Source organism: Myotis lucifugus, unplaced genomic scaffold, assembly GCF_000147115.1.
Source record: "Myotis lucifugus unplaced genomic scaffold, Myoluc2.0 scaffold_356, whole genome shotgun sequence".
Taxonomy (NCBI): domain Eukaryota; kingdom Metazoa; phylum Chordata; class Mammalia; order Chiroptera; family Vespertilionidae; genus Myotis; species Myotis lucifugus.
Genome location: NW_005871404.1, coordinates 860,783 through 873,774, shown reverse-complemented (window position 1 = coordinate 873,774; position 12,992 = coordinate 860,783). Strand labels below are relative to the sequence as shown.

Sequence of the window (12,992 nt, the reverse complement as noted above, 5' to 3'; positions counted from 1 at the left end):
GAATCGTAATGTAAATATCTGATATGCAGGATGGTCTTAGGCAACCCCTGTGAAAGGGTCGTTAGACCGCCAAAGGGGTCGCGACCCACAGGCTGAGAACCGCTGCCAGATCCTTTGACCTGAGGCAACCCCAGCATTTCGCAGTCCTGACCTGGGACTTCCCGGAGGGCTGCAGGGTGAGCGCTCCTCTGCTCTGCGCTCCGCCCCGAGGGAGGCACAGACCAGCCCAGCAGGCCCCTGAGTCCCACAGTGCGACCCAGAGCGCCTGCGGGTGCGGGGAGGGTGGCCTCCCCCAGTGCCGCCACCTCTACTGGTCGCTCTGCGCTGCTTGGTCACCTTAAAGCGCTGCCAGGCAGAGGCGCGGGGGCGGGAGAAGCTGTCCGTGAGCACTCTCTGGCTGTGCTGGCTGCTGGAAGAGTTTGTGGCGGCAGAAGAGGGTGCCCCACGTTCTAATCTCCAGGCTGCAACCACCCTGCACGTAGCTCCACAGGGTGTGGAGAAACCCTCGGCAGCGTATCTAAGAGGAATGGGTTCAAAAGCTGCCGCTCAGCTCTGATGGAACACACTTACTCTGGAAACTTGAAGGGGCTGTCGTGGTGTGGCCTTGGTCTTCGTTTGCCTTGTCATTGTCCGCAAGCGACAGCTGGACGGAAAGGCGCTGCAAAAGGTCCGGATGCAAACTGAATCCATATAGCTACCTTCTACCCTTTCTATGGGTCTTAAGGACCTACCTCAGACAGAGAACGTAGAATGGACTGACTTGTGCCCCTGGTATTTTGGGGAGCGGGAGGAACAACAACGACAAAAAACCCAACCCTTCCATCTTCCTTGTCTAGATCATTAATGAGCAGAATAAAAAGAGAGGAAGGAAGGAAGGAAGGAAGGAAGGAAGGAAGGAAGGAAGGAAGGAAGGAAGGAAGGAAGGAAGGGGGGGGGAGGAAGGAAGTCACAGCTATGGATAAAGCAAAAGGAGCCCAACACAGTAGACCTGAGGCCAAGCTGGGACCTGAGGGTAAGAACAAGGTCAAGGCTGCCAATGTAGCTTAGGTAGGAGTGAGTAATAAGGCCTATGTCTTGGGTGGCAGACCCCAGGCACCAGACAGGAAAACCTTTAACTAACGGGAAGCCTCTTCTACTGCGCCTGCTGGGGCAGGAGCCGGCTTCAGAGAGAGCCAGCGGGAGAGCTGAGGCAGGAGCCCACTCCCCCGGAGGGAGATGCTAATGAGGTGACTTAGCTGGAAGAGAGAGCATGGAACCCAAGAGAAGGTCATATCCTGGCAGGTAGCCTTTCATTAACGGTGATTACATGAAGAGATGCTGCTAAATATTATTTCTAAATTATTTGGCAACTTTCACAACTGAGACAAAATCTTATAGACACAATCTTAATTTAACACACATCCTGTCAAAAAAAAAACCCCACATAACTCAGTTATAAAATAACCTGTCAAATCAACACATCATTGAGGGTGGTTTCCATTGAAACTGGAGAAGCTCTTCTGGATTTCCTGACCAAGTGATGGGTGCCAGGAGTCAAAACTATCCTCAGGCTCCATATTTATCCTACATTGTTCTTTGAAATTAGCTAATGTCTCTGACCTCTTTAAACAATACATTCTAATCGTTAAACAGAGCTACCAGGTGAAATCTTGCAATCTCTTGAATATTGTGCCTCTCCCTGGTCCCTCGGTTAGTGTGCAGGAACGATGCCACCTGAGTTGGGTAAGGAGAGGACCATCAGTGCCTAGGTGTCTGGTGAGGTCTTTTTTTTCTTTTCTTTTTTTAATTGATTTTTTAGAAATTAGAAGAGAGGGCAGGAGGGAGGGAGGGAGAGAAGGAGAGGGGGAGAGAGAGAGAGAGAGAGAGAGAGAGAGAGAGAGAGAGAGAGAGATTTGTTGTTGCATTTATTGATGCATTCATTGCTTGATTCTTGTATGTGCCCTGACCGGGGATCAAACCCACAACCTTGTCATATCAGGATGACACTCTAACCAGGGCCAAGGTCTTGATTCCTCAGTGCCTGGTGGCAGATACTGTTGTAGAAGACCGAAGAAACCCAAGCGACACTTAGGGAAATGGAGTTACACAGGTTTATTATGCCACCAGTCTCAGAGGAGTTGCCTCCTGAGTCTGAGCAAACCAATATGGTGGAAGAGCTTCTTTTATCCCCTTTGGTTTCTTTGTCCCCTAAATATGGATGGGACTTCCGACCTTTCGTGGACTTTGCAAAAAGCCCGGTGGGTTGGGATGGGGGTCTTGAGATCGTATCTAAGGACCTGGCCTGGTGCCAGCGCTGATAACCCCCTCCGGGTTGTGTACTGTTCATGGTTTATGGCCTCTGTAAAATGTGAGCCTTTAGGTAACAGGTCTTGCAAGACCAGAATCTGGAGAAAGGGGCAGTGACTTAATCATAGATTATCAAGAATGTACATTAGATTGCTGGCACAGATGCAGATTGCTAGCCCCCCAAACATCAGGGTTACATTGGAGTTAGCCTTTTAGCCTTCTCAATACTGAGCATTGAGAGATATAAGAGCATAGAGAAGACAGGAGGACCCCTCCAAAGACATATCTTTGCATTAGGAAAGTGTCTGTTATATCAATTTTACTTCTCCTCCCACAGAATTTGTGGTTTCCATGATGACGGATAAGGGGTGCACATAGGAGAAGATTTCAGAATATTTCACTGTGGGAAATATTTTATCGTAACATCAATAAGCTTTATTCGAAAAGGGCACATTTGACCCGGGCAGATATTAATAAATTTACTACTGGGATGTTTAGCTAAATGTGAAAATATCCGTAAAATGCCCTTTGATGTCCTGGAACACAGCTGTCATTTTTGTCTTCTTTATATGGCCCCAGAATCCTGACTAGATACAGGATACCGTTTACTTTTAGCTTGTCTTGGATGAAGCAACCAGGGTTTATGACATGCATCAGTCTGGAATTCCAGGGTGACGTCATCTCTTCAATATGCCTTCTCTGTTGTGGCCATTGGGGTTACCTCTCCCTCTTGGTAGTGCCTGGAGCAACCTGTGCAGAGCACTTGCCATTCTGTATTGTATCCTCTGATTGTCTTGTCCATCTCCACACCAGACCACCAGTGCCTTAAGAGCATCTTTATAGCTCCACTGTTAGCAAACTGCTTCACATAAAATGATCACATAGGACATATTACTGGGTAGATGCTTGCCAAAGAAATCAAAGAAATGTAAAAGTTATGTTTTAAATTGATAAACTTCATTTTCCTTTTCCAGTATGGTAGAGTGAGTTCCAACTGGCCAATCTTTTTGCAGAAAAAAAACCTATAAAGTCTGGACACAAACACACAGGTGGAGGGAGGGAGGAAGGGAGGAAGAGAGAGAGAGAGAGAGAGAGAGAGAGAGAGAAACCTCCTGGTCACAAAATTTCACTGTGAATTCTATCAAGCATTTAAGAAGAAATAACATCAATGTTATACAGATTATTTCAGAAAATAAAGGAGGAAGGATAGGGTTGGGGAGGGGGAGGAACAACAACAAAAAACCCACCCCTTCCATCTTCCTTGTCTAGATCATTAGAGCAGAATAAAAAGAGAGGAAGGAAGGAAGGAAGGAAGGAAGGAAGGAAGTCACAGTAATTTGTCAGGTTTTGCCACAACCCTACTGCCAAAACCTGACAAAGACATTACAAAAAAAAAAAACACAGTAATCTGATAAATTTCCTGCACGATCAAAATACATTTTGATATCGTCAGATGCTTCACTCGGACAGAGAACACTCTTAGAAAATTTAGCAAATTCATAGAAAGTATTTCTTACTGATTTGCCAGAAGAAGAAAAATTAGTAATTTTAAGATTTATTTGTTAGTATTCCCCAGGGGTGGGGGAGGGGGAGATGTGAAATTAACTCCAACATGTAATGGAATTGGCCTCCTGTGCCATCAGTTTCACGGTCAGTCCCAGATATTTCAATCAGTGGTTTGCAAATGGAAATAGACTGGGAAGAAAGGTCGTTGTGCTGAAGTCTATTTTGGAACACCTTGCTCACCAGCGAGCACACTGGGCAGAGGGCAGAAAGGGCTGACGTGAAGAAATTGGAGCAGAAGGCTCCTCTGATTTTACCACACGTCACCATGCACTGACCACACGGTGCCCACACAGCTCACAGCTCCGCTGCTGACCTTCGATTTCACAGATTCACAGGAACTCTTCTCCCTTTTAAAGCAGCAGGGGCAGGTTGCCTTTATGACTGGTGGGGGAACACCCTGAAAACATACATTAAACTGAACTTTCCTGGCTATAGTGCTAATTGGGTATGACTGAAAAGACTAGGAGCTAAATTAGACTCCACTTTAATTTCACTTTATAAAATGTAGGTACAATATTTTATTTCTATAAATTTTGGTACTTTCACTATGAAATTGAGACCTCTTTTTCACCTCAGAAAAGCCTGTGTCCTCACTTCATCATTCTTCTCCTTTCACACTAATTATACTGTTTCATCTTGGGTTCTGTCCACAGCTTGTCATGTGGCCCAGCCGAACCGCAGGGAACTGTGTGGGGCAGATGGAATATTTGGTGAATACCTCTCCCTCTGCCACGGACCTTTGCTTCTCGGGTTGTGGGATCTCCAAAATTGAACTTGAGCTGAATGTTCCCACAGAACATTACCTAAAATTTACTTTGCAGAAGACCTATCAATTTATGTGATCTGCTCACTGTTTTTACAAAATTTGGATTGATAAAGTGAGTTTCAGGAATGCTAATTCCACAATGATGAGTCAACTCAATTCAAGATGTTATCAGTCATTTTCTCTCATTGAAAATGATTAAATATCTTTATGCTTATTTCTCTTTTTAAAATATATTGTTATTGGTTTCAGAGAGGGAGAGGGAGAGAGAGATAGAAACATCAATGATGAAAGAGAATCATTGATCGGCTGCCTCCTGCAGGCCCTCTACTGGGGATTGAGCCCGCAACCTGGGCATGTGCTCTGACTAGGAGTCAAACCGTGACCTGCTGGTTCATAGGTGGATGCTCAACCACTGAGCCACACCAGCTGGGCTCTTTATGCTTATTTCTCTTTTCCAATTCTACTATGAGTGTATGTTACTTCTGCAACTTGGGTGGTTGCGGGGAACGACCGCGAAACAGCCAGCCAAAGGGCAGATGACAGGGGAGAGGAATGGGAGAGAACGTGGGGGCCTTGGTTTTGGAACGTGTGGCCTTTCATAGGCAGGCGGCTGCCACTGGCCACTTGGCTCTTGAAGTCGCTCCTTGCCTGGCTTGTGTAGCCCTCACAACACTGGGTGTCAGATCACAGAGCTACAGAGCATGGTGCGCCAGGCAGCTGAAGAGTTACCTTCTCTGACTCCTGAAAATAATGAGCACTTTCCTTTTTTTTAAACAAAAGCATTCATTTTAAAGGAAATATCAGAATTTGACTCCCATCGCTCAGAGCCCTCCCAAGGCCTAGTCACAGTACCTGCTCTTGCCATGGAAACAGGCCTCTCTCCATAGCACCTCAAAGAAGGCACCGAGTATGGAGCGTATGATGCTCAGAAATTGATAGGATCAGTCTACATTGAAGCGGAAGCTCTGAAACCAGGGGAGGGTGGCAATGTTTCTTCCCACAGAACATTACCTACTGCTCAGACAAATTGATGTGAAGGGGAGATGTGGTGAGGATACCCCACGAAGGGAGGGCTGGCAGTTGTTTGTTCTCTAGAGCAGTGGGACCCAACCCTGTCTGCACATACTGTCATGTGGGGGCGGGGATTTTTTACAGATACCTCTCTCCCCCAACCCCAAACACAGCTGGATTTGGTCATGTGATCTCGGGCGTCACTCCGTTTCTGTCAGTCTCAGCTTCTTCCCCTATAGAGTCACCCTAATAAAACCTGACCATCTATCTCAGAGACAGTGTGAGGGCCAAATAAACAGCTTTTTGAAACAATTTTCAAGTATTGTGCAAATGTTAGTTGTGTTTAAGTTCTTTAATCACACTCTTTTGCAAGCAGAAGCTCCTTTTTATAACACAGGTGCTGCTGAGCACATTTGATGATCATGAAGTAGAATGAAGCAGGGAGAGAGCTCATGGGTTTGGACTCATTATGGCAGTGATGGCGAACCTATGACATGCATGTCAGAGGTGACAAGCGAACTCATTTTTTGGTTGATTTTTCTTTGTTAAATGGCATTTAAATATATAAAATAAATATCAAAATATAAGTCTTTGTTTTACTATGGTTGCAAATATCAAAAAATGTCTATATGTGACACGGCACCAGAGTTAAGTTAGGGTTTTTCAAAATGCTGACATGCCGAGCTCAAAAGGTTTGCCATCACTGCATTAGGGCTTACTTATGATTAAAGAGACAGGCCTGCTGGTTATGGTCTAAGCCAGCCGTGGGCAAACTACGGCCTCGGGCCGGATCCGGCCCGTTTGAAATGAATAAAACTAAAAAAAAAAAAGACCGTACCCTTTTATGTAATGATGTTTACTTTGAATTTATATTACTTCACACAAACACTCCATCCATGCTTTTGTTCCGGCCCTCCGGTCCAGTTTAAGAACCCATTGTGGCCCTTGAGTCAAAAAGTTTGCCCACCCCTGGTCTAAGCAGACAATTTGGAAATACTATGGTGTTCTCTTGGGCCAGCGTGCATACAAACCTGGATGTTATTTGAGAAAGAAACAGTAAGACATCCCAGTAGATGCAGTGAAACAATAAAATGAAAGTTGACTTAGGAAAGTTGGGGCAAAAGATCTATTTGTAAAGAACATAAGAAGTTCACCAGTAAAAGATCTAGTGCCAACACATACATATGTGCATGTGTGTGTGTGTGTGTGTGTGTGTGTGTGTGTGTGTGTTTGTATCCCCAGCCTTTGACCTTCAAAGATTCTTTCCCACTCCAGGGGTCAGTGTGGAATATAGAAAAGTCCAGTTTCAAGTCCTGGTTCCACCCTTAACTACCTGTGTGACCTGAACTTGTCCTTTTACAACTCTGCAGGCCTCGGTTGTCATTTGAGTGCATGGTAATTAAAAATTTCGAAGTTTCCTTCCAGTCCTAAAATCTATGGCTTAAAGCCCAGTTTCATATTATCATTCTTCGTGGTCTAACAAAAGACATGACTCACAAAAACTCAGGCCATGCTCATACCTCAAAGTCCCACGTGCTTGGTGAATTGGAAATGCGGTGACTGAGGACATGAAGTTCTTCACCCAGTCTCAACCCAGGCTACCACAAAGTCACCATAATGCGTTTGTGCTCTCTCCGAGTCACTCAGCAAACCCACCACAAATTGTTTTCATTCTCGACCAGCTTCCCCAAACTACCCAGCTGCCTACAGCACTTCCCTTTCAGTGAAAGAAATACATGGTCTAGAAAAAGACCTTCGAAAAAAACATAGAGTAACTCAACAAATATCTCTGAATGCCTACAAGGTGTCAGGCTGTGTTCTAGGCACGAGGATATAGCTGCAAACAACACAAGTATCTTTGCCTTCATGGTGTTTACATTCTAGTTGTTAGAGGCTGACAAGCAAATGCGCTTTTTGGGTTCTTCTTCAGACCTTTTAAACATGCTGCAGCCTATCATGATCTTCCTTTAAACTTTGGCACCTCAAAGTTGAGCAAAAGTTCCATCCAAGTATTCTAAATGGAACCTGGCCTTCCAGATCATAATGAAAGAGTACTTTTAACTTATACACTTATCCTTATCAAGATAGGAGGGTTAAATATGTTTTATTTAACAGTTTGGTGGCTTGACTTATAACTCAAATATTTAGACCTTTGGTATGTTGGCCTCTGCTTGGACTCTGGTCTGAGGCCCCACCAGGATGAAGGGTGGATGTGTTGATGGGAGTGTGAGGAATCTCTCAGAATTAGTTTCTCACTCATGGCATCAAAATCCACAGGTTTAAGTGTAAATTTTCCAGACAAATCAACAACACAGTGTAGTTTTTGTTAGACACTTTCTGTTGCAAAAAAAAAAAAAAAAAATCTCACAGATTAGCTTCTCTGGGTGCGTTTTCTCCTCCCATTCTGACCTGGATTCTTCATAGTGGTTATCTTTTCTCTGCCTCATGGCTTCTTCGCATTTGGGACTTTGGCTCGCTCACAGCTGCTCCGTGCCCCTCTCACTGAGCAGGCTTTCAGCATTACCCCCAGGCTGCCCTCTGCCTGACTTGCTCCATGTATCTCTATTCAAAATTTCAGGGACAGGAATCTAGAGTCATGCACGGCATAGTGACGTTTTGGTCAAGAATGGACTGCATATATGCCGGGAGTCCCATAAGATTATAATGAAACTAGAGAATTCCTATCGCTTAGTGATGTCATAACTGTCATAACATCACAGCGCAACACATTCTTCACATGTCTGTGGTGATGCTGGTGTAAGCAAACCTACTGTGCTGCCAGTCATGTAAAAGTATAGCACATACAATTGCAGTAGTAGGCGGCACCATCTAGGTTTGTGTAAGTCACTCTATGATGTACGCACAACGACGGAATTGCCTACCAGTGCATTTCTTAGAATGGATACCCGTCAGTAAGCGGCCCATGACTGTGTTTCAATCTCCTTGCTGCTTTCTGGGAAAACCTGTTTGCCCCAGGCCAATGGGTAGGCCAGTCCTGGTCTAATTCATACCTTTGATGGGACATTGATGAGTAGGCTGTTATTTAGTTAGGCGTGTACCCCTATCCAATCAGCTATTGCTAGAGGGGACCATGTAATAGAAAACATGGTGCCTGAGGGCAGGCTGGTCAGCAGGCCTGTGGGAGGGGTACAGTTTTCCTCAGAAGTAGCTGTGGGCTCAGCAGACTCCATGACTGTTCAGTGTGATAGTGGTGGTGAGCGTTTGAAGCCTCCCTGTCATATTTTCTACTTACTCTTCAAGAAAGCAGTCATCTCCTTACTAACCATGATACACCATCATAGTGTATCACCATGAGTAAAGCACTAACCTCCAATATAGACCTCTTCTTTCTGTGGCAGGTATAGGGATGATTAAATCAGCCATCATCAGTGGTTCTTCATTTTTCTGAGATGCATGGCATGTTCTGCTTGTTCCTCAAAAGGTATATTATTCACTTCGGATGGGTTGCACACCACTTAATGAGGAGTCAGGAAAGATCTAGATAAGGCCCTTGCCAAATGGTAATCATTGCGTCCTGGGTGAGACTTGCCAGAGGGGAGATTTATGAAAATGAACCAAAGTCCTCAGAAAATATCGAGAGAGAAAAATTGAGAAAACTAAGTCCAGGTGGCTAATCCAGAAGGCAGAACAAGGGTGAAAACAGGAGACAATCCAAGGATCAGGAATTGGGCAAAGCTGGAACAGATGGAAGGGAAAGTGAGGACTACTGAGATGGGACTGCTCTTGCTTTTATGGACTCAACAGATGGTACACGGTGGGGAGCGTTGGCCTAAAGGCACATGATTGAGGGACACATTCAGAAAGAGACTTTCTTCTTCTCCATTTACTCTTGGTCACATCCTTTTATCTCCTGTCTCTGGAGGGTTATTCCAACTTTCCTCCTTCATCTTTTTAAAAAAATACATTTTTATTGATTTCAGAGAGGGAGGGAGAGAGAGAGAGAGAGAGTGAGAGAGAGACATTGATGATGAGAAAGAATCATTGATCAGCTGCCTCCTGCACATCCCCTACTGGGGATGGAAGCTAAAACCCAGACATATGTCCTGTCAGAGGAATTGAACTGTGAGCTCCTGGTTCATAGGTCCATGCTCAATCACTGACCCACACCGGCTGGGCTCTCCTCTATCACCTTGAAACCTTTAACTTTTCACTGTAATGATCTCTTCCTGCCTCTCAGGAGATCAAAAACAGCCAGCTTTGCATCTTTCCCAGGGAAACCCTGCCTCCCCCACCCCCCACCCAAACACACACCCTGTTATGCCATTCCTGGGAAGAGCTGCTATCTGTTTATGTTGTATATCCTGCCTCACCCACTCCCAAAGAGAGGTAGCAGTTAACAAGGTTGCTTGTTATCACCTCTCCGATTTTCTCTCACATCATCTCAGGGACTCACACCTCATTCTTCTGGTGAGGTAATCCACATGAAACAAGCAATACCTTGATCACATATCTCCACATGTGTGACATGTTCCACATCTTCTCTCCGAGTACTGTCTGAAAAAGACATATACACAGCACCATAGCCAAAGATGATCCCAAACAAGAGAAAATCCCTTGAACTGACTCAACTCAAAGGCCATTAAAATGTCATTATTCCTAAGGAAAACTGTTTGGAAAACTTTGTTGTTATTTATGCTCACTCAAGGATATTTTTTCCAATGATTTACAGAGAGCGTGGAAAGGAGGGGGAGAGACACAGAGAGAGAAACATTGATACAAGATAGATACATCGATTGGTTGCCTCCTGCACACACCCTGACTGGGGGCAGGAATTGAGCTTGCAACAGAGGCATGTTCTCTTGACCAGAATCAAACCCGTGACCCTTCAGTCCAACGTTCTAACCACTGAACAAAACCAGCTAGGGCATAAGGAAAACTTTTTAAAGATCAAGCCACAGTAGCCCTACTTGCAAATGAACAAGTTTGAACATGTATCTCCACCTGAGACTTTTCTTGTTACCTATGAAGTCACTGACCTAAGGATGACTTCCATGGGTGGGGTTGTCCCCGGAATCCTTATTTGGAATGCACTGACAAATGCGCTCCAGAGTGTCTGAAATCTTATTGTTAGTGCTATTTGATAAGAACACAGAAGCAAAATGGGTTTTTGTGGACTGGCATAGAAACAGGCTCTTTTAGCTCCAAAGAACAAACTTAAAATCTTGAAACGTATTTTACTCATAATTTTGGGACTGTCTCTAGTGTGTACATTATGTCTACTAAATCCTTAGTATAATAGAATCCTGTAGTTGATAAAGCATCAGCTATTATCTGAAGCAAACATTCACCTTTCAAAACCAGTATTTCCTCCCTGAGGAAAATGTTGTGCTGCTTGTGAGGTGCCAGTTATTCGGTACTATTCCAACAGCACTAAACTCTGAGGTGCTTACACACATCTCTGTGCATCCAGCTAAAAACACACAAAGAAAGAACTGGCTACTTCACCTGAAATTTTCATTCATTGAATCAATCACAACATGAAGCAAGTGTTATCTTGGTCAAGGCTATATTTTGACTCAAGAAAGATTTCAGTGTTTACCAGTGACTTAAATGCTGACTTAGAATCAAGAGAAGTATTTCTTGAGTATACAGTGTTTGCAATACATGGGGCAAATTTAAATTGCACAAACACCCCATCACAAAAGTGCTTTCGGTTACTATTGATTATAAAAAGCCCGGCAAAATCATTTTTACCACGAACTAATTGTGGTGACTTATCTCTGTATTAATATAAACATGTAACAGGAGTATCATCCAGCCCTCTAACACTTGTATAAATATAGTGTGTTCTATAGTAGTTCAGAACATACACCAAAACAGGCCTTCCTCAACCAAGTCTAGGTAATCTTTCCTGATGCCTAAACAGTGGGGGAGATACAGTTGCCAGAAGACACATTTACCTTCTGAATAAGCAGTTCAATTGTTTTTCTCAGTCAAGTAACTCAGGACCCACAGCAACTCCACCCAGTATTGCATCAGGCGAGTTGCAAGTTGAGCTCACTGATGCCCACCACAAAACCGTCTTTCTGAATTCTCTGTAAAGTCTCCTCTGTGCATCCAACTAAAATAAATGACTACTTGTAAATAGCGTACACATAGCAACAATATACATTCACATATATTTCCCCCCACATATGTTATTTTATTTAAGAGACAGTGTTTGGGAGTCAGAATTGCGTTCCAATGGTGATTGTCACAGTAAGTAAGTGTGACTTTGGGTAAGTCGCTTCAGCTCTCTGGGTCTCAGTTTTCTCATCTCTAAACCGGGATTCATAATATAAATTACCTTATGGGTAGCTGTTAAGGATCAAATGAGCTAATATTTTAAAACAATTCTTAGCACATGAAGTACATATCCAATAAATGGTAGATTTCATTAATATTCTTTAATAATTGCCTCACCCTCTGTAAGTCTGCCAGGGGTTATAATGATCCCTATTGGATAGATGAGACTAAATAATGTATCCAGGGCTAAACAATTCATTAATGGCAGCTCCAGGGCTTCTGGTTCCAAGCCCCAGAATCCTCACCACGCCCATCATCCCCAGTCAACCTTATAGACTTTTACAGAATGGGCGGCACTGTCCAGCACAAGAAGAGAATTCTCCTTGGTGAAGGTCAGTGCCACAGGATGGGAAAGCCCGTGGGTGATGACGGGCTTCGGTACGGGAAACTCCTCGGGTTTTCCTAAGCACAGGACAGCGTGACTGGACGTATCGGCGACGATCACATTCCCCTGGTGATCGAAGGTCACAGCGGAGGCCGTGATTTCCGAGGGGAAGAAGAGGCTCAGCCCGAAGGTGTCCACCTGGCCAATGAGCTGCATGGTGGCGCTGAACACCTTCACCGTGGTGCTGCAGGTCCCGGCCCCCAGCGCCAGGGGGCGCTCTAGGACCGCAATGGCCCCTGTGAGCCAGGACACCGCCACCCCTCGGGGACCGCACAGATGCGCTTGCAACCTCTCCGTTCGCCGGAGGACCCCTTCTGGAAAGTCCACCTCCAGGAGGTGCAGGGACCCTGCCTCCGCGTCAGTTACCACGACCCTATTCTGAGGGGTGGTCTCCACACCCCAAGGCAAGGAGAACTGGCCTCCGACGACAAGCCTGATCTGGCCAAAAAAATCGAACACTTTGATGGAGCGGTCGCCGGCATCGGTGACAACCACGTGGCAGTCGTTGGTGACGGTGACATCGAGGGGGTACTTAAATGTCCTGGGGCGGGGTCCCCCTTTCTTCCAAACTGGTGCGCGGATCCTCCCCCGGAATCAAAGATCTTGACCGCCGCTTTGCCGTCAGGGACCCACCACGACCCGCCCCGCTTGGGACACAGCGCCAGCCTGTGG

The 12,992-nt window shown here is 45.1% G+C and overlaps 1 protein-coding gene and 1 pseudogene across 1 annotated transcript in view; one reads left to right on the top strand and one right to left on the bottom strand.

Annotated features, from left to right (window-relative positions):
* Positions 1-694, top strand: part of LOC102419134 — a 5,942-nt pseudogene extending 5,248 nt beyond the window's left edge.
* An 11,323-nt stretch (positions 695-12,017) lies between these two features.
* Positions 12,018-12,992, bottom strand: part of NHLRC1 (NHL repeat containing E3 ubiquitin protein ligase 1) — a 5,891-nt gene continuing 4,916 nt past the window's right edge. The window contains 2 exon segments of the mRNA XM_006109787.3: positions 12,018-12,863; positions 12,866-12,986. Of these exon segments, the coding sequence (XP_006109849.1) occupies positions 12,189-12,863; positions 12,866-12,986 (796 nt within the window). The 3' untranslated portion in view covers positions 12,018-12,188.